Source organism: Pagrus pagrus (genome assembly GCF_965226575.1).
Source record: "Pagrus pagrus genome assembly, chromosome: 4".
Lineage (NCBI taxonomy): Eukaryota > Metazoa > Chordata > Actinopteri > Spariformes > Sparidae > Pagrus > Pagrus pagrus.
Window position 1 is genome coordinate 9,036,749 of NC_140188.1, and position 21,978 is coordinate 9,058,726.

General features: G+C 40.2%; 2 protein-coding genes across 2 annotated transcripts; one reads left to right on the plus strand and one right to left on the minus strand.

Moving 5' to 3' along the window:
- Positions 1–1,044: 1,044 nt before the first annotated feature.
- On the minus strand, positions 1,045–15,379 carry LOC311256819 (scaffold protein ILK). Its single transcript, XM_084352174.1, has 13 exons — positions 15,273–15,379; positions 13,315–13,561; positions 7,231–7,396; positions 5,890–5,985; positions 5,709–5,805; positions 5,529–5,612; positions 5,217–5,302; positions 5,004–5,113; positions 4,673–4,800; positions 4,362–4,483; positions 4,146–4,245; positions 2,637–2,767; positions 1,045–2,495 (listed from the first exon to the last, which is right to left on the minus strand). Exons 2-13 carry the CDS (start codon positions 13,401–13,403, stop codon positions 2,346–2,348), a joined length of 1,359 nt encoding a protein of 452 aa, XP_084208300.1. The 5' UTR covers positions 13,404–13,561; positions 15,273–15,379; the 3' UTR covers positions 1,045–2,345.
- Positions 15,380–16,774: 1,395 nt separating this feature from the next.
- On the plus strand, positions 16,775–21,946 carry rrp8 (ribosomal RNA processing 8). The gene is made up of 8 exons (XM_084352050.1): positions 16,775–16,954; positions 17,063–17,180; positions 17,836–18,097; positions 18,243–19,119; positions 19,846–19,975; positions 20,063–20,169; positions 20,267–20,363; positions 21,457–21,946. The coding sequence occupies exons 2-8, from the start codon at positions 17,076–17,078 to the stop codon at positions 21,568–21,570; spliced, it is 1,692 nt and encodes a 563-aa protein (XP_084208176.1). The 5' UTR covers positions 16,775–16,954; positions 17,063–17,075; the 3' UTR covers positions 21,571–21,946.
- The last annotated feature ends 32 nt before the right edge of the window (positions 21,947–21,978 follow it).

Sequence of the window (21,978 nt, forward strand, 5' to 3'; positions counted from 1 at the left end):
TCACAATCTGGCTAAAGGGTGTTCTCTATTCGTCCTTTATGAGGGGTGACTTTTTCCATAAAGAACATTTTTATAGACAATCATCAAAGGAAATGACATAAATTTGAAGGACTCAGGTATCAAAGGTTTTACTGGAATTAATTTGTGTATGAGCTAAGATAATAAAACTAAACCAAGTAGGACTCCACTTTTGAAGTTTATCTTGGGTATTCTAACACAAACCTCTGTTTGAATATTAAAAAATAAATTAAATGTTATTGATTAGAGGGACCATTTTAATTCACCTTCCAAACAGGAATTACTGCATTGCAGTACCAGTCATGTTGCTGCTCCTGAGCTATGGTGTTGAATAATGACAAGAATCTTCACAGATTATAATGTTAGTGACACTGAGCTTTGATACTGATGTCATCACTTCATTATATTGTCCTATCAGATATTTGTGTACATTTTTTGTCATACTTATTATGAATTGCTGAGTAATGGACGAAAATGTGTTTTGTGGGGTCTCAGTGACCTTGACCTTTTACCACTCAAATCTAATAAGTTTATCCTTGAGTCCAAGAGGACATGTGTGCCAAATTTAATTAAATTTCCTCTAGATGTTCTTGAGATACTTACTTCTTAAATAAATAACAGAAGCTGCTGAAAACTTAACTATTTATAAAATTAAGAGCCTGGAAAATTTTAAATCCTAGCTTTTTTTCATTTAATTACTCACTAATCTTTCTCCCCTTTATAAATAAGGCCGCCCTTTTATTATTCAATTATTGTAGTTATTGCATGTTGCCATCAGTCAGTGACTGCAGGACCAGCAAACATCTTTTAAACTTCACATGAAACATTTATGCCTTTTCGGTTGCTATTTTTAGGTCATTCTTCTCTACAAGTATATCACAAAAGCACTGTTAAACACTGAGCGACATACCAGCAGTTAAATGACACTGTCCTGATATCATTGTTTCTTTGTATTCCTCATTAAATTAATTACTTAATGACCCAATAATGTCCAATCCCCACCATTAATTCACACATTCAACTTGCCCATATTTGTCCTTTTTAATATACTTATATATAAATACATACATTTGTATAAGTCATTCTTGATTTTGGCTTCAACCTGTGATTTAGCACAAACAAGCAAGCTGGTGGAGGCACAGAAACGATGCACGTAGAAGAAACAACCCATGAGATTGATATAAAGTCAGAAGTCAACTAGACGATCAAAATGGTAAAAATAAGTGAGGAAACAATGACAGTTTGTTGGATATTAATACCAACCCCCTTATGTCCCTTCTTTTGGCAGCAGCTTCAGATGTAACCATGAACGTGTGAGAAAAAGCAGTCCCCATGCTCAACAAGAAAACAAATATAACTGTACCTTTGATACACGTGAGTAAATCACAGTCTGGGTTACAGTATTCATTCCAACTCTCCAAGGTATTACATGTTGGATTATGTAGATTGACAGTATTTAACATGAGAATAACACTTGAACAGAGACTTTGTTGAACAGTACAGCTAACAGCATTCAAATCATAATAAAAACGTTATGTTTTAGAAGGGAAAATAATGGAAATAAACTAGATCACAGTAATACATTTGAGTAATCTAGTTAGTTACATTACATTGTCAGATTTAACAACAGAAAATCTGCAACTGCAATGATCAACTCTGACATGATTGCTGCAGTGAAGAAGAGTTTCAATGGCCAGTTTTACGTTAATGTCAGCAGGATGTACAGGAAACAAGTCAGGGACCGATGCTCAAGACAGGTCAAGCTCTACACAGCCAAGCTGAATGGTACAACACCGCAAGGTACTTTCATTGGAAACACTCATTCAAATACGTTTTCTTGCATGATTAAATGCTTGGTTTTCAGACACTGGCCATGCTTGCCCAGAAACATAAACCTTTTCCCCACAAGACAAGCTTTCAGTTAATATGTAATTTGTTTAATTAGGAGCCATCATTGTGATTCCTTTTTGACAGTTAGCCCACTCCAGATACAAAATAAGGCCTTAAATCCACTGAAGCAAAGCAGCAGACTGTCATGCTGACCTCCACAGGTTATTCAGTCTCGAAGATTGTACTCAGTCCATGTGATTATAGGTTGCAGAGACAGTATCAGCGGATCAGTGACACATAAAGACACAAATAAAAACTTGATATCACATTGAAAAAAAGAGAAACAAAACAATATAAAAGAAGTGACCGCTGCTGGATTCGTCTCAGAAGCAGAAGCTACAGTGGCGTTGAATGCAGCAAGTGAGAGTTTAAGGCAATACTGGTAAGCACCACACCACCATTCGGGGCAAGATATCCGGTTCAGTAGAGGAGGATTTTCACTTGTCCTGCATTTTTTCCAGAATTGGCACAATCATGTCGAATTTAGGCCTCTTTGCTGGGTCTTCGTTCATGCATATCTTCATGAGCTTGCAAATGTGGGGTGAAATGCCGGGGGGGATGGTGGGCCTCAAACCCTCCAAGGCGACCTGAGAGGCAAAACAGACAGACATTTGTTACTGTAGAAAAGACATTCCTGAATGCATCAAACCCATGACTAATTGCTGACTTTACCAGCAAGCGTTTGCTACTCGGTTGCAATCTAATGAGCCAAAGATAGCTCTGCTAACCTTCATGCCAATTTCCATGTTAGACAGATCAGCATACGGCACTTCTCTGGTCACCAGCTCCCACAGCAGGATGGCAAAGCTCCACATGTCTGCTGACCGACGGTTGATCTCTTCTGGCTTCTTCTGCAGGGCTGGAAAGAGCAACAAGTGTAAACAAACACAACAGGTACTGCCGCTCTGTACCTTTCTGCAAAAAGCACTTAGACTAACACAAACGAGAACTTGTTTGCATCTTAGATGCAAAGAAACGGAGAGTATTAACTTGAAAAGGCAGAATTTCTAATATATTTCATTCAACTAGATGAACAGTTGTGTTAATAGCAGTGCTTGATAACCATCGCACCACTGTAGAGTCCTGTTGGCTATATGTGGCTACATGGAAACTGAATAACATAGAGGGGGAAAACGTAAAGGACATTTTTTTTTTTTATGTTATTTATTTCCCCAACATTTCAAGATCCCTGTGATGTTTTATCTGTTGTTTTTTGTTCTTTCTGAGAAGCACTCTGTCACTTTGAATATATTTACTAAAGCTCACTTTTACAACATAAACCGACACTATGAAGTGAAAATATTCTGTGGTGATAAAGGCTTGGCAACAAAAGCAAAGGTAACAATGATCAGTAAACCCTCCCATACAAAATTGTGTGAGGTGAAACTAGAGCTGTCATACACAAGTACTCCAGATATCCTTCTTTAATAAATCTGATGTTCTTCTGTATATCACATGATAAAAATAGAGCTCCGACTTTAAAAGAGAAATGCAATTATACTGTCCCAGCACTACCAGCGATTGACAGACCTCAGTGTCTCTGAAACCAAATCAAATCTTAAGCTTCTTTTCCCGCATGACTATTATTTCCATCTCTTCCAATAACTGGCACACTAAACAAAAAGTACTTGTTTATATATAATTCATGACATGTGGCTTCTGCTGTTAGTTTCATCCCAAATATAATGTGTACTACAATTTATTAAAGATGCAAGATTAGTACATGTACAAGTACTTAAACGTGAGAAATACAAGTTTATCTAACTTACTCTACATGTTTAACACTCATTGCTCTTTTACTGACGTTTAATTGAAATATTACAAAGACATCCTTGCTGAAGATTTGAAGGCTTTTTGAAATTCACCTCAGTTAAACCTGTGCTCACTACCTACACTCACTACCCACTTTACGGATCACTGTATGGTTGTTTCTATGGTAACAGGCTGCAACATATTTCCTCTATCCCACACGGTCACCACTATCACGCTTCATATACGACTTAAAACCTTTTCTGTGGGTTGCTGTTTGAAGCACTGCCGCAAACCTCCCGTTTATTTTCACATAATCAGTTTATGTTTCCAACTTGCTCTGCTTTCACTGTATCTCAAAGGGGAAATCAGCCGCAGATTACATTTAGTTCTGAGACAGTCTAGAGTTCCCTGCATCCATCATTCACGCTCCAGCTTGAGTGGCTCCAGCTGTCACTTTAGATCTGTGCTGTATGAGTGATGCCTACCCTCAGGGGCCACCCACGCAGGCGAGTACATCCTGCCAGGACACTGGAAGGAGAACTTGACGTCTGCCATGCTGATCCTGGCTGTCATATCTTCATCTATCTGTGGAAACGAGGAACAGTGACTGAGATGTCACTTTACATCACTTCTTTCTGTAGTTTTTTTAGGCAAAACTATCTCCTTTGATCTTTACGATCCTGAAAACAGCTTCTTCTTACCATGACACTCTTGCTGTTGAGATAGTGGCGAGGGATCATCGGTTCCAGTGTGTGTAAGAAGGCCATTCCACAAGCAATGTCCAGGGCAAACTTCACCGCCTGCGTCTGGTCCACGACAAAGTCTGACAGCAGGATGAGTGACAAATCATTACAGGTTTCATCACATAACAGGTTCACAGTTTAAATGCTACTGTACATAAAGTGATGGCAACATAATGACAAATGTGTAAGTGCAAAAAATCACAAATCCCTGCAAACCACCTAAAAATGGTGACAAGTGCGGACTTTGTGGCCAGAGCAGAAGTACTCACTGGTGCCTTCATGCAGCACGTTGTAGAGGGAGCCATAAGGCATCCAGTGTGTGATGATGATGGGGTGAGGGGCGGGAGGAGACTGACATGCTCCCAACATGGGTAGGACATTCGGGTGGGAAAATATCCTGGGATGGAGCCCAAGAAGGAGGGACAGGGGAGAGACAGACAGACAGACAAAAAGAGGCAAACCCAGAGAGGATTTGACATAAACAGACGGCTTGTGTGAGATGCAAAAAGAAATAATACATAAAGATTGGAAACAAACAAATGAGTGAACACGACAGCAAACAACATAGAGGCTGTAGATAAGTCAGGATTCAATACAAACCTGAGTTTGGGATACTCCTCGTTGAAGTCTCGGCTTTTCCTCGTGGTCCAGTCGCGAACTTTTAGCACCTTAACAACGATTTCATTTCCTTGCCAGCGCCCTTGCCACAGCTACACGAGAAATACATACAGAAAAAAAGAAATGAGTGCTGTTATCTGATAATCAGCAACTTTACAATAAAATAAAAGAGTGAAAACAAAAATGTAAAAGTACCTCTCCTGACTGGTTCTCATTTATTTTAGCCAGAAGAGAGAGCTGTTTATAGTCGATGCCCGCAAGTTTGTTCAAAGTGCCATTTCCTAAAAGATTGAGACAAATTTAAGTTAAAGCTCGGACAAAAGCCACACTGTTCGTGTGAAATTCGGCGCAACACTATGCAGATGGAAAAGCGGTGGAAATTTCAAACACCACATGAAGACCGGTTTGGAGACCAGCATGGAACATTTTTCCCTTTCATGCATCGCTTTGACCAACTGATGGAAAGTGGTCAGCTAATAAACCAGGTTATGTGTTTGTGGGACTCACGGGGTCGAGTTCTGGTGGTGCCTTTCCAGAATGTGTCTTTGAAGGGGATTTTAGTCAAGTTCTGTCCCATTTTCTCTGCTTTGTCTGCGTGGTGGAGGGACAGGAAATGCAATGAGAAAACTGATCACAAAGCCAATCAAAAAGGCAGTTGAATCTGTTAAGATGAGGGGATCGGGATACCTCTGAGCAGTTCACGCAGGTGAGGTTTGCCTTTGTCAAGCGGAGTTTCCCCATATTTGTTGCAGATGCTCACCTGAGCCCCATTAGTCACGAGATCCTGAGAAAAAGGGACGTTTTTAGAGTAAATTTGATGGAAACTACACATAAAAACGGATGAGTCTCCACCAGGGGGCGCACTTACCTCAGCCACTTGGTCTTGGCCCCAGAAGCAGGCGTAATGCAGTGGTGTGTTCCCGTGTTCATTGGCTGCATTCGTATCTGCTTTGCACTGGATCAGCTAAAAGAGAAGACAAAAACAAAGGATTATATCAAAAACAAGGCTGGTCGCATCATGTTTGGGCTGTATACAGGGATAGTGTTAATGCTGCCAACAGAAATCATGGAGGTTCATCTCGCCTGTGGATACATACCAGAGGTATTGAGACATGCCTAACATTAAACTCAATAGCTGCCTGGCAGCCATTCTAAATCAGACACCCTGGAGCAGAAGCCTCACATTATGCCATATGGTACACAGACTAAATAAATTCAACAATCTGACAAGTCATGTGTGTTCTGCTTTTTTACCCATGAGACCTGCTGTTTTACAAAACCTTACTAAATTATTTCGGGGGCCACATGGAGCTCCACACACTGCATGTTGCAACACTTACAAAGCCTTTAAACAGGACATGCAGTACACCCATGTGATGTATCTTAAAGGCTGAGGTAGAGTAATGCAGATAAGTTTTCATGTTGCATAGGAGCACTATGCATGAGGGAATCCCTGTACTGCTGGTTGCATTGTATTGTGTGCAAACTGTGCCTTTAAATAGTCAATTATTTTAATGTATTTTGGTGAATAAAATTGGGGCGAAAATGTCCATCAGCCATAGATTCATCCTGTTGTTTAACCTCTTTGAAAAATGAACAAACGGTCACATTTACTGTCCCCAAAACAAAGCATTAATAAGCATACTGAGAATGACCTCTGACTTCTTTCGCATCTTAAATTGCTTGTTCTACCCTAAACAACCGTAGTCTTAAGCAGGTTTTGTAATCATACTTGCACCACTGAAACATTACATTTTCCCTTGACACTGACAAATTGCTTTCCTCCAGTTTAAAATGGCTGCTGGAGGAACTGCAAGAACAGACAAGACTTTTGTCTTTATAATTGCTGTTCAGATGACATCATTTCAGGTTTCATAATATCTTGCGTGTATGAAGCAAACTAGAAGAGACATTGTTTTGCACAGGGAGATCTGCCTGCAGAGGAGAGACTGATGTTAAATTAACAGCTCTGGCATCAATTTTTAACTTGATTTCTAGGGAGAATGAGTTTAACATTTGGCATTTTATAAGATTTATTCTGACAAACAGACCATTGAGAGAGAGTCAGCCATGATCTAATGTCGAGGAGGTAGCTCATATTCTCACTATCGCCACAAGATTTTTTACTGTTTTGTTACAGGATGACCAAAGGAACCAGAAAGCAACCTTTTTTCAGCATCACTGTGTGCATGCCCCAATGCTTCCATACCTTTCCCACAATGTCGCGATGTCCATGGCTGGCGGCCAGGTGCAGAGGCGTGTCGTCGCCACGGTTCATGACGTTAATGCGAGCCCCTCTCATGATGAGCATGTCCACCACGCTGGAGCGGCCCTCCCTGCAGGCCCAGTGGAGAGGGCTGAAGCCGTGGTCGTCTCTACAGGGAGAGAGGAACATTCATATTCAGCAGAGGTTCCACAAAAACCTTCAGCACAGCGAGGACTCTGAATAACTGCTACACAGGCAGGAAAAGTGTATAACTCGAGGGAGAAAAAGTAAAGCAACTTCAGCCCCTTGGCTATACACACCAAGTTTGTCTCTGCAAACAACTCTGTGGTTTACTTGGCTCAAGGCCAAGAGACACAAACTGTGACTGTTTTTTGCAGCATATGTGTTTTTCTCTGACACTCAAAATATCACTTCACAAAAAAAGACAACAAGTGTGCATTCCTGAGAAGAAAAAAAACCCATGCACTGTACACAGACAGTGTATCCCCCGCTGTGATGTCACACATTGGTTTGTGGACTACTAGCTTCAGGTTTGGCATTACAGCCGTCGACCACTTGTTTTTTTGGGAACCAGAATTGACCATGTGTGGACGACAGGGTGGAGCTGGGGATGATCTTGATTAGATCTGACAGAGAACCCATTGTACATCCTGGTAGCAACTTGTCAGTCACAAGGCAGGCTTCCCCCAAAGCATACCCTGCTTTAACGTCATTTTTACTGTAAATGGGTACATACAGTTTTAATGCTGTCAAGGTTTCCATTATCCGGTAATTACCATTTCTTTACCAAGAAAAATTTCATATTTGACTGGAATTTCTCCCATATGTCCTGAACCATGATATCTCCCAGGCCACGTGAACTGACACCAATTTATTTGGAGTGCTTTCTAAATTATACCGCATTATAATGACAAGTGTTTCTGATATTATCTGCCATCTATATGGGTAGACTTAACACTGAGCAAGATAATGAACCCCAAATTGCTCCCTATGAGCAGGTCGCCACCTTGCATGGGAGCCTCTGCCATCTAGTGTTTGAATGTGTGTGTGTGTGTGTGTGTGTGTGTGTGTGTGTGTGTGTGTGTGTGTGTGTGTGTGTGTGTGTGTGTGTGTGTGTGAATGTGACGAGTGCTACAGAAATGCAAGTCCATTTAACATTAGAAACATCTCTCAGTATAATGCAATAAAATTCAACAGTGCTGCAAACTACAGCCACTAAAATCAAATCAAATCAATTCAGCATAATGAGGAATTTGGTCATTTGTATTTCTGTCATCTTCCTCTTAAAAAAGGAAGTTGATGCAACTCAGACTCAGACAACACCTAATAGGCCTCTGGCGCTCATCATTCCTCTTTGTCTCTGTGACACTGGCAGCGACACATGTAGGACAGTAGCCTCGATTACATGGCAGAATGATTGATGGGCGAACCTCCTCAGAGAAAAAGAGATAAAGACTGAGAGATTAAGACGCAGTGAGAGCTGAGTGACAGAGAGTCAATCAGGAAAAAAAAACAGTAGGCTGAGCATTCGCTGCAGCCTTATAAGGTCCAGGGAGACACGCATACACTACAGCTGCTGTGTGTGACTGTGTCATTCTTCATTTCTCTCCGCCTGGCCGTGGTCACCCCCTCCTCTAATGCAAAGTTTCCTCCCTTGTCTGAGTCCCTCCACTCCCTCATCCTCTCATTCACAGTTCCACTAATACAGCGGGGCTGTACTGATAATATATTCCACTTCCCACAGACTTTTCTTTTCCATGTGGGCTTCACTGTTTGTGTCAAAACACAGCACAATTCTCCAGACAATAAAGTTATGCACTTGTTCTGAAATTAAGAGTCGGCCGCCAGCATAATAATGGGATCTGAGAACTGAGGGAGTATTATGAATCTGCAGGAATCTGAACCCTCTGCCCGACCCGCCATCAATTCACTGGCTTGTATTCACACATCCTGCAGAGCTCGGCTCAAAACAGCATCAACAGCCCCACAGAGACTCTCAGTCCAACAACACACACACATCTATGTGTGCATCTGGGTGACCCGCCGCAGTCTCACCAGATCTGCTCGGACTGCAATTTCCTCTAAGACCAAAAGGCCGAATCCTACAAGCTAATTAGCCTGAGTTTATGAGAGAGAAACTCCCCACAGGCTCACTCTCATGATTTTATTAGTTTTCTGTGTTAAGCTCGAGTCTGTTTAGGGGAGGAAGTGGAGTTATGAAGTTAACGGCTGTATCCTTTGAAAGCAAGAGTGCGCACATAAACTGAATGAATGAATTACCATCCTGCTGCTTATCTGTATCTTTAAATATTTGCAAATAATTACAGCCCAAACAAGTTGTCGATTCATCAACATAAAAATACATTTAATATTTTTTTTATACACACCATTGTGCCCCAATAAGTAATTGACCAACTTACTATAAACAACGCAAATGGCTGAAAATGTACAACTTCCACATAAAGCGAGGCTCAGCTTGGTTTGTGTGTGTATTTCTATCTGGGCCCCTTTTTATAGGATAGATTTTCCCTGTAAGCTAGCTTCATCCCCACAACCCATAGGCACTTGAGTGCCAGGGTTTTCTCCTGCTCGCCCCCTCCACACTGGCTGCGGTAATTTATTTCAGGCACTTCCACCTGCCAACAGTGCTCAGTTTGGCAGACGGAAAAGCCCGAGGAAGAGCCCCTGTCTGCACCCTTTATGTCTCTGGCCCTACATCCCCACCAGGTCATATAACAGGCCTCAGATGAGGGAAAGACAAATTCACAGAAACATCCAACAAATGGAAAGAACATGCACAGAAGCAGAATTAACAGGTTTCCAGAGACTTTTTAAGTGTGTAGTGGCACTGTCACTTCTGCAGTTTTTACACTGGACAAACAAACATTTGAAGGATTTTTTCCCCCCTTTTTCTGCCACCTCATGAAAAGTTCATGAAACATTTGATGCTCTATAAAAATGTTGAGCAAACAGTACATGAGAGGAGCATTTATGGCACTAAGGGCAAGAAATCACCAACAATCTGGCAAATGATTTGATGGGCGTAATATATGTTCCTCGTTTTGTTAATAAATCTGTATCGGTGAACATCCAATAACCCATTCAAATACTGCTAACACTGCCTCTCCTGAAACTACTGCAACCTGCTTCAACAAGCCTTTACACTGCTGTCTGCTTGTAACAGTAACCACTGCAGAGCAACAGGCTCATAATGCTGCTGTTCCCACCACAGTGGTTAAATATGAAATCAGTATTGAAGCTGTGGGAAAACAAGGAGCCTCAACATCGACAACATGTAAAATAAGATCATCATAAGATACAATCGTGGGTGACAACGTTTAGAGTTCTGCTCAAACTGTTATTCACATCATCTTTTGATGTGAGTTTTGATGAGGCTTCATACAGATAACCATCAAAGCCATGATTACATACTTATATGCCAAGGAAAAGACAAGAGACTCGAACTCAAGTCTTCTGTTTGAGACCAAACACAACAGATGGGACACAGTGAGGAATGGACGTCAACACATGGCCTCATAGTAACCGACAGAGAATCTGAAGACATCATTTTCATTATTATCTGACAATGTAATTAAATGATTTTGAGACACTTATCAGCAAATTGATTGTTACTGGAAATAATTACCAGTTGCAGCTCTAGACTAATCTATTATTAAGATATAACTTAAATTTAAAAACCAAATAATCGTAAAATTGTCACAGATTACTCTCTGCGCTAATTTTCAGCACAAAACTATTACTTGTACAAACATTATGCACCACTTAGCAATAAGTGCCAGGGTAATACATGTACAGAGAAGACCAGAGATTATGACTTTATTGTAAACATTTAGGAGAATTTGTTTCAAACTTTGCAATTAACTCTTCTGAACTTGAAGGAAATGTTGAGGGGAAATGAGTGGAGTTATCTGCTGTAATGCCACTGGGAGATGAACACCGGAAACGCTGGCGTGGAGGAGGGGAAGGTGATGTGCTCTGCTGAAGCTTACTGTGCATTTCACTGTTGAAAAATGCACTATTTGGCTCCACACACACTCACACACAAAGATTCTCTGTCTCGTCACACATAACTCTTCCAGCCCGGCCCCACTACAATAATCCCCTCCCCCTCTCTCTTGGTATTTGGTAGGTGGTAGACGGTCCCCTGGAGGCCTGTGTGTTATTCCTTGTAAGGAGATTCAACATTCCACTACTACTCTTAGTCTGGGCGTTACATCAGTGTAAACACACCATCATCGACACGCACTCTGCTGGGCTGAGATATATCAGGTGTACTGAAACATAGGTAGGTTCTGTAGGGAAATGAAAAGGCAGGAATAAAGTGTGTTTCACCCACTGGGTGAGATATATGATCTGGAAAAGGGAACCTGACATGCAATCAGCTAATGGACCAGTCACATGTAGGGAGCGCATGCATCCACTAGTACTGAATGTAATCATACGGTCTTATGACAATGGGAAAATTGAAATACATAAAAGGATAAACAGCTCAGACACAAAGTCAATGCAGACATTAAAAGAGTGAACAATTTCTCTTTTCATTTCTGCACAAATGGTTAAATTTAAAAGAATTTAAGAATTTAAAAGAAAAGCCACACAACGGCAAAAGAAAGAGACTATTTAGCATCTTGTGTGAACCGACTTCCTTGTATAATTTCTTGCAGTTATTGCACTATAAAAAACCATTTCTTTAAATGTATGAGTTCCTCTTATATCTTTACAGCAAAAAAACAGAAAAAGACAAATCGCTGACCAAACGACAATTTCCTTTCCTCTTCCAAAGAAAAATAATAATGTACAGACTTATCTGTTCCTCAGAAGGAAATGAAACGATTCAATGTTTTCATATCAAGCCTCGTCTAATCATGTCATTGTATAATGACAAATAAGTTAGCTTGTCATTATTAATCACATTTTTACATGGTTAGACTAACTACTTCACTTCTGGATGTTATCAGTCAGACCTCATAAACAAAGGCATGTTACAGTAATGAAAGAAAATGGGTTTTCCAGTTCTAGACAACTACTGGTTTCTTTGTATTTGTCTAGAACTTGACAACAATTTTCTTTGCAGATTCTGTGCTCAACCTTGTGACCATAAATGTACTGAAACAAATGAGAAAAGACAAAAAGGTAAACAGTCATCATAATTAAATGGATTAATTCATTCTCTCGAAAACAAACACCGGTAGTCTCTGGGACAGGAACGTCCAAAAGAGAAGCTCCTCGGGTGGTCAGCACAGCTTCACTGGCAGCCTCTGCCGAGATTATCTTTACAGTGTCAGCTGAGGATACAGAAGCAGCTCAGCTCTGACTGATGATGTGTAACTATCAGACAGATATTTTGTATAATAAACATGTCAAATCTTACAGAAGCCTGCAGTACTTTCGTTATGCACGTCCACTCTACATTCAACTGCAGTAACAAATGCAAGCGTGACTAACTCTGCCATCACAGTGGGTTTCCTGTCCAACATCTCGCTTTTGAATTACTCTGCTGGCATTCTGGACATAAACATGTGTCCACAAGGAAATGGGTTCAATCGCAGGCCACGATCTCGCTGGGGACTGAAAAGGCGGGCTTTCGTTCTGCACCAGAAATGGGCCTTGAGAGTGCAACATTTAACATTAGAGACACTGCAGTGTGACTGATATATCCTTGAGATTCTGATTCATGTTATCTGGCATCAAAAACTCATGTTGTGACAAGTCTCAGGCAGAAGTACAATTCAGCAAAATGACTTATTGACTGAAGAATGAAGATAAGGAACAGCGAAGCTTGTGTTTGCGTAACTTTTTGATGATACTTCAGTGCGGAAAAATATAAAGTTTAAAAGGGAAACAAACTATTTCAGCCATGGTTAGTGTGATATCATTACTGACTAACGGCATCAAAAAGTGGGGATTTTTGCACCTTTACCCAGGCAAGTTAAAACACAACCCTAATAGCAGCAAGGCCCTGCTGGACACGAGTTACATGAATTCTGGATACCAGTATCATCCTACTGGTGAGAAAATAAAACAAACAAATAAACCATAGCTCACCCTTGGTTGAGGTCATTCTCTGTATTGTCCAACCACAAGCGAACTGCCACAGCATTGCCTTCCCGGCACTGCGTGAAGATGTCATCCATTTCAGCTGTTGTATTCTTCTTCTCTTAAGGGGCTGCAGAAGTAAACTGGGACCGATGAGAGAGGCGACCCGAGGGGTTCAGCAGAGTCCTGGCCAGCATCAGTTCCTCATTTGGGACAATGCGGGACACGATCAGGGAGGCTCAGTGGCGCTCAACGCCTGGAAAATGGGACAGAAAAGCCTCAGTTAACACATTTTTCAATCAGATTGGCCTCTATTCCAGACAGGTAAACCCTCCCTCATAATATTCTGTTGTACAAACCTAAACAGAAGGATAAGCAAGCTGGGACCTTGGTGCTGAGTAATCTTATCCACCTCAGTAACACTGGGTGTGTATGAAGTTTACGCCATTGTGACTCACAACACTTGGCTGTGAATCGCACCCAGTAGACCAGGCTAGATAAATAATCCTATCCGGTGTCATATAGAGCTGCAACGACTAATCAGTAACTCTTTTGAGAAACAATTCATCTGTTTGAGTTTAGTTTTTTTTTAACTCTGATTTAAGATTCTTAACTGTGAATGTTTTCTGGTTTCTGTCCTCTATGACAGCAAACTAAATATCTTTGGGTTATTGGGAACATCATCATTTTTCACCAATTTCTGACATTTTATAGACCAAACAACCAATCGATCAATCTAGAAATTGATATACAGATTAATCAACAATGAAAATAATCTTTAGTCTGAGTTCTATCAATGCTAAATTTCTGTACTTCCTTTTTTTAATAAAGTGATTAAATGATTATTTGATTACAGAAAATATATCTGCAATTTCAGTCACCTATCAGGCAAAAAAAAAAGAAGAAAATCACACATTATCCACTAACATCTCATCAGTTCTGATGATTTACTGCTTTTCTCTGTCATATATGACACTAAACTGATAATCAATGGGTTTTAGGTCATTGATCAGACAAAACAAGCCATTTGAAGATGTCACCAGGTTCTTAGATATCAAATCTGACATTTTACAGATCAAAAAAGCAAAAACAAAACAAAAAAGTTTGAAAACAAAACAACAACAAAACTCTGTAGATTAGTGTGATAATGACATGCACTGTTATCTGAGCCCTAATTTGATAATCAAGATGTAAGACACAATCTTAATCAAAACAACTGATACAGGAAGACAATGCAGTGTTGATATGAATAAATGACTTGTTGGCTGAATAAAAAGCAGAATGCAAGGCCTTATTGAAGGCAACATATTATGACTGGGTCAACAAATGTGGCATGACACCTAGCAAAGAGCTAGGATCTCAATTTTGACTTTACATTAAGGTAACAATTACCATGAATGAAGGAAAACATTTCAAACTCACTGTCTGAATAAACCAAGCACTCAAAATGAAAAAGATTAGGCAGATGATGACAGAACTAAAGCTGAAGTTTAAATACATCCGGACCTGGAGATTGACTCCGTAATTCAGTAGGATTTGCTCATGTAGTTAACATAAACACTGCAACAATCCGGTGTGACAGTAATGACTTCACCGTTAACTGCTCGCAGCCTCTACAGCAGTCTGACTAGCTGCACTGCTATCTGGCTAACACAGGAGAACAGTTAGCTCGTTATACTTGGCTAGCAGATGATCCCTTCTGCTTCTGGCTGTGCTATCGTGTTCATCCATTACACCACATTAACTCAAAGTGCCTCTATTAGCCTCACACATTAGCTAGCATCCTCTGGTTGACAAAATGTCACACAAGCAGGTCTGGCTAACAAGCTAACCAACTGCCCCCCTGACGTCGCGGACTGCCTCCGTTTCTCTCATTTGACGCTGACTTCACTGAGATGAACGCTGCTGAAACATAATGTCGAGGTTTGAACGGGTCGAGCTGACAGTAAATGTGCCAATGAACCTACCAGGTACGTCGGCCCGCTGGTGTGATGCAGTTAGAGGGAGCAGAAGTTATTAGCAGCGTTGTGTTGTGTCCTGTAGACTGAGTGCTGTGGGACGTCCACACCCTCACCACCCGCCGTACGTACGTGGTAACGTTGAGTGGAGGAAGAGAGCGCCCCGCCCCCTACAGGCGGCGGAGAGAACTGCAGGGAGTCAAATACTCACAGCCTCAGGTCACAGTTTTTTAAAGCATCAACACACAGTTATCTCTGCATGTAGTAACACATCTCATGTTGCATGGTGATATTATGTCCAATGATATTATATAATGTTTATTATTTTGTGTTGTAAAGTATGTTACAAACATTAAAACTGTATCCTCATGCCAGTGGTGGAGAAGTATTCAGATCCTTTACAAATACTTTGTTACAAGTAAAAGTCCCACCTTGCCATGTTACTTAAGTAAAAGTATGTGAGTATAATCATGAAAATGTGGTTAAAATATCAAAAATAAAACTCCCAGTGAATGTTTTGTCATTAGATTATTATTACGTGTGCACAAGTGTAAAAACAGTTTGTTGTCCTGATTGAGTTAAAGTTTATTATTTGAGCTATTTTGCATAGGAATACAATCAATAGTTATTTTCATTAAGGATTCATCTGCTGAACCTTTTTTTTTTTTTTTTTTTTTTAATAATCGATTACTCGTTTGGTTTGTAAAAATTCAGAAATGTTCTCTTTTTTTAGAAATGCTCATTTTGTCCAATCAACAGTATAACATTCAAAGACAGTCAAAATAAAATAAAATAATTGAAATAAATGAAAGGAAGGCAGCAAATCCTCACCATGAAATGTTTTGACAATTAGCAATTTTTGCAGATACATTTTCTGTCAATTGACCAAATGATTAGTCAAACAAGCATTTTTTGAGTGGTTTAGTTTCTGAACATCGGTCATATTTATAAGATCTTGATATGTTTTGCATGTAAAAATATTAATCCGTAAAGTAAATAAAGCTGTCAGACAATTATAGTGAAGAAAAAAAACTATATCTCCCTCTGAAAAGTAGTGTAGAAGAAGAAAGTGGTATTTAAAAGAAAAGTCTCTCCTAAAGTACCTCAAATATGATGTGGCACTTTTAGCTGCATAATACTAAACAACAGTTAAGATTTTTTTAGGGTATCCAGAAACTTGTTTGTGAGTGTGCGGGATTGTCTGAAAGATTATAGTATTTAAAAGTCTTTTTATAATCAGTTGTTTATCAGTGTTTTATTCATGTTTTAGTTCATTCAATTTGTTGTGTAGGAACGATTGACTGAGTAACGGCAATAACTAAAATTGTAGCATTGTTTTATGTAACAAATTAATAAATTAATTTTAATTATTGTTTATATGCTACATGTGGTTGACTTTTGTACCCAACAAGTCCTGAATAACAGAAAACTTGGGTTCCTCAACATTACCACTAAAAACTTCATTTCCCACAATCCTCTGATGTGCCTTCGTCATCCGCATGCGCCTGTAGTTCTGTTTTGCTTCCTTCACGCACATGAGCGAAACCAACGTGGCTTTTGCTCTGGACAAGACATTTCTGTAGCTGTTAACATTATTTATCTGCTCGTTAAATAAAATATCATTATACAAACAACAAAACAAGCAGCTGGTGAAGTGAAGCGGTTTGTTTTGGCGCCTCAGAGACGAACAGGTGAGTGAGTTAGCAGAGTTAGCTTGGTGAAAGAGAAGAAGTGACAGTAGCAGGGTGGTGCTCATGATCTCCAGCAGAGGTTTACAGATGTGTGTTTGTTTCTTACAGTCGTCAGGGAAACATGTTCAATGAGGATGAAGACTGGAGTGACGAACAAGACGCTCAGGCTCTGAGCAAAAATGTCCTGAAAAACACCCCGAAGGAGATCAGCAGCGCTAATGTCAAGGTAAGAAGTACATTCAGTTTGGTTACCTGCTGCAAGTGGTGTGTGCTACATGGCTTTATTCAGCTGTGGAAAGTAATTAAGTATATTTACTCAGTTACTGTACAAACGTGCAATGTCGAGGTACTTACTTGTACTTGAGTGTTTCCATGCTATATACATTTACTTCACTACATTTACAATTCATCATTTCTTTCAGTAGCTTCCCTGTCATGTGACCCAGTGACTCCAAACCAGTGCCGAATTGTACTACTAAATGGGACAAATACACACACCTCTTTTTATTAAATTTGAGTACTTCTTCTATTTTATATGTATATTTATTGATTTATTATCACTACACAGGCCACATAGGACACACCAACATAGCAGAGTGGTTGTAGCAAACTGAACAATATGTTTTTAAAGTTTTGAAAAGCACAATATAGGTATGTTTGTTTACTGTCGGGAGAATTATGAAGAAGGAACAAGTGCAACTAAAATTCAAAATATTCATATAAAATAGAAGAAGCAGTAAAACCCATTAAAAAGAGGTGTGTCCTATGTGACCTGTGTAATAATACAATTCGGCATTGGTTATCTTGATACTGTTATAATTGCCCAGGCTGCACATTTCCGTTAAAACCCTAATTATATCATATGAATTTATGCTGCTCAGTCCAAGGCTGTTGGAAAGAAGAGCCTGCTGCGGACCCTGCAGACGCTCGGATCAGTACCAGACTGGAAGAGCGATGACCATCAGCAGGACAGTGACAGTGAGACTGAAGTGGCTCGGTCGCACACCAAGAGGAAGAAGAAAAGAAGGAAAAGGAGAAAACAAGCGGAGACAACAGGAGAGCAGCAGGAGAATGGCGACGTAGATCAGAGTTTAAAGGAGGAGAAACCTGAAGCAAAAAAGAGGAAGAAAGACAACAAATTTGGTGAGTTATTAGCTGGTTAAAGTTTTATATTCCATACATTTTTTGGGGTGTTAATGAGTATTTAATGGATTAGGAACAGAGCAATGTTGATGTTCAAACAACAGAAATGTGATATAATATAAAAAATGTGTCTTTCTTCCTGAAGGGGCCTCGAAGGTAAAATCCACATCTGTGAGCAAGACGATGGATAAAGATGTCACAAAATCTGCAGAGGTGGAGGCCAACAAATCAGAGAACACAGACAAAATGAAGAGACAACAGTGGAAAAACAAAATGAAGAACAAGAGGAAATGTAAAAATAAATACAGACAGGACAAGCCTGAGGAGGACGCAAAGAAAGCAGAACCTGTAGAGAAACATAAGCCAAAGGTAGAAGTCAAAACAGAGTCAAATAGCAACAAGAGTGAAAAAATCAGTCAGACACCAGGAAAGAGAAAGGAAAAGGAGCCGCAGCAAAGGAAAAAGACTGAAGTAGACACTGACATATCCTGTCTGACAGGAACACAGACACTCGGAGAAGAAAAGCAGTTTCAAAAGCAGCAAAACACAAAAAAAGTTGAAAAAGTTGCAACTGAATCTCCTGCTGATGGATCCAAGCAGACAGCGGAGGAACCTGAAGTGAAGATCACAGACGATCAGCACCAGTTCCCCATGAAACTACTGAAACCTGCGCTGAGCAAAGAACAGATCCTGAAAAAAGAGAAGCTGCGGAAAATGCTCCACAGCCTGGAAACGGACCAAAAGGAGAGTCCCGCAGAAACGAAAGAGGAGCCGGCGGCACCGGAAGAAGAGGTGGTACTGGACCGCTCTGCCTCCCTCAGGTCCCGCATGGAGCAGCGTCTGGAGTCGGCTCGTTTCCGCTACATCAACGAAGTTATGTACAGCACGTCCAGCGGAGATGCCAAGCGCATGTTCAAGCAGGATCCAGACGCCTTCTGGGTTTACCACAGAGGATACACGGCGCAGGTTCAGAAGTGGCCCGCCAATCCAGTGGATCAGATCATCGCATACATCCGAACAAAGTGAGATATTATATAGAAGTCAACAGTTTTGAGGAATGCTGAGGTTGAAATCATCTCAGATCATTAGATCAGACTAAGATCTAAGATCAGGCACTGAAGTCTGTTTTTGATCTTTGAGAACAGTATGTATTTTTAAAAAAGTCCTCTTAACCTCTTTCACAGTGGACAAAAACCAAGTAACACCCACCAACATCTGGCTTTTGTCTTCAGTGGGAAAGAGTACAACCATCATTCATTCCCAGGTCCAAATGACTTAACAGTAGTCAAGGATATTTATTGGCTTCAGCTCAGATCAGCTGTAATGGAAAAGTGATACCCAGATGGACACACTGATTTTTGCGTATTATTTTATGTCATAGCACAAGTTCTCGACGTTGGTGCCAAAATACACCATCTGTGTCTGTTCAAACAGCGCTTGAACACCACTCAGTCAGTGGCAATGGGAAAGGAGTTAGTCGCCTGTTTTAAGTGGGTTACTCCGTTTAAGAAAAACCTGCCTATACGCACAAATGTTGGTGTAAAAACTGGTATTACAAAATGTTTTGGGGCTTTCAGCTACATCTATTCTTCAGTAAATGGAGCTGGCTCAGTTGTCCTCACAGTAGGATGTAAGTCATGTGATTAGGTTTAGGGTTTGAAGCAACAGGTCTGTGTAGATCTCATTTAAAGGGGGAGCTCTTCCTTTCAGTTTTAAATTATAAACACACATTGTATCCTTCCTTCCAGACCCCCCTCTATGGTGGTCGCAGACTTCGGCTGTGGTGACTGTAAGATAGCGCGCAGCGTGAAGAACAAAGTGCACAGCTTCGACCTGGCAGCAACCTGTGAGCTTGTGACAGTCTGCGACATGGCCAACGTGAGTGTGTTGCTCCTCTGCATAATAATTCAAGTGCAGTCTGTGCGTTTGTTGCTAGAAAATAAAACACACCTCCTCTGTGTGCAGGTGCCGCTCCGTGATGCCTCAGTGGACATTGCTGTGTTCTGCCTCTCTCTCATGGGAACCAACCTGGCAGATTTTCTAGCAGAGGCCAATCGGGTCCTAAAGATGGGGTAAAACATTGTGTATTGATTCGGTAAAGGCATTGCAACTGTTATACATTTGTTTGTACAAATATGTCTGTTTAACTTTCCTGCACTATTATTACAGGGGCGTCCTTAAAATAGCAGAAGTGGCGAGCAGGTTCGAGAATGTTCGGAGCTTCATGACTGGACTGGCAAATCTGGGATTCAAGTTGGTGTCCAAGGTGAGGAAACAAACAAGATGAGATCAGTGAGCGTGTTTCCAGGGACAGGGGAACACTGTCTTACCTGTCTAATCTCCCTTTATAAATATTAAAATAGTCAGAGCATGCAGCTGTTGTTAAAATGAAACTGTGAGCGCTCATACTCCAGCTATGAGAACCTGATGAAGACGAAGGAAATGGTGCATGTTAAAGATCTACATGTAACACCTTTGTGTCCAGCTGTTCAAAAAATGTACATGCATTTTTTGTCAGTACAGGTGTCGTACCTTCTTTTTAGCTTTTTAAGAAGTCAGTTTGCTCACAGAGGGAGCTGGTAGCTGGCAGCTGTGTCTTCTATAATTGATGGTGTGTGGCTGTGGTGCTGTGGGCAGGAAACCTCAGGTGGAAAAAAAATATTCAGTGAACTGGTTTGTTGTCGACTGCAAACAGGATGTCTGAAGGTCCTTAAAAAGCATGAGAATGTGAAAATGTCTGAAATGATCTTAAATGTGAATTGGTGAGGTCTTTATTGCCACAAATATTTAATTTAATTTAATTTCCCCGTTCTTCTCATTTGTTTTTGCCAAAATAAGTCGGTGTTCTGCATATTTCTGATGTCACAAATCTTGCCAAACTACCATTGAACCCAGTACTGTTGATCTAGTTTATGCTCGCACTTACCCTTTAGCAAAATGTAGATTAATTCAACTCACTCAAATAACCATTTTCCTACATAAAACCTGCCTCTGCACTAAACCACCAATATCATACTTACGTTTATACCTAAGTAAAAGATAATTTGTGTAAAAAAACATCTTCAATATCCTTAAAATTGACCTAAATGGTCTTAAAAAGAATTGAATTTAAGGGAAACCACCAATTTTACACACTGAGATGTGTTTTCAGGTCTTAGGGAGTTCTACCTGTAGACAACATGTGCAAAGAGACTCGGTTAAATGTTTTAAAGGTTGATGAATATTATTTAAAATAGTTCAGTGTGAAGAGTTAAACCACGTGTTAGCCAGTGGTGAAGTTACTAAAGTTAACCTGTACATAAAACATCTGTTGAGTGACTGATTGTATGTAAAGGATGATTTGTTTTGTTTTTCTTCAGGACTCAGAGAACACTCATTTCTACTCCTTTGAATTATTGAAGACGGGAAATGCTCCAGAGAATATAAAGACGTTTGGACTGCAGCTGAAGCCTTGTGTCTACAAGAAGAGATGAGTTCATGTGAAGAGGACTTGTGTGTTTGTGACATTTCCCAGCTCTGATCGACTGTTTTTCAAAACAGCAGTTGTACATTTTATGTAAATGTATTGTGTTTGCTGCATTTTATCACAGATTGAGTTGAATCACCTGCTTTATTTGTACGTTTCCATACACAGGGCCGTAGATATACAAGTACATGCAGGTTTCCTTCCATTGTCTCTGGTTTAAGATGATCAGTGAAATAACCCTGTGAGGTGTTTTGTTGACATACATAATACACAGGCCACCAATTTAGTGATTTTTCTTAATTTCTTTTATAAGAGAACAAGTTATATACATGTAAAGATTTTCCTGAAAAAGGTAAAAACAGAATATACACTTTTAATATGAATCCGTCTTGTTATTTTGTGATACAGGATTCAG

Bases quoted from the DNA above. Each gene is read 5' to 3' on its own strand.
- LOC311256819 (XM_084352174.1), bottom strand. From the start codon at position 13,403: ATGGATGACATCTTCACGCAGTGCCGGGAAGGCAATGCTGTGGCAGTT. The intron at 5,806-5,889 runs GTAAGTGCGCCC...CCTTTTTCTCAG, and splicing joins GCCAAGACCAAGTGGCTGAG to GATCTCGTGACTAATGGGGC. The intron at 2,768-4,145 runs GTAGGCATCACT...TGCTCTTTCCAG, and splicing joins TGCGTGGGTGGCCCCTGAGG to CCCTGCAGAAGAAGCCAGAA.
- rrp8 (XM_084352050.1), top strand. From the start codon at position 17,076: ATGTTCAATGAGGATGAAGACTGGAGTGACGAACAAGACGCTCAGGCT. The intron at 17,181-17,835 runs GTAAGAAGTACA...TATGCTGCTCAG, and splicing joins TCAGCAGCGCTAATGTCAAG to TCCAAGGCTGTTGGAAAGAA. The intron at 20,170-20,266 runs GTAAAACATTGT...CTATTATTACAG, and splicing joins AATCGGGTCCTAAAGATGGG to GGGCGTCCTTAAAATAGCAG.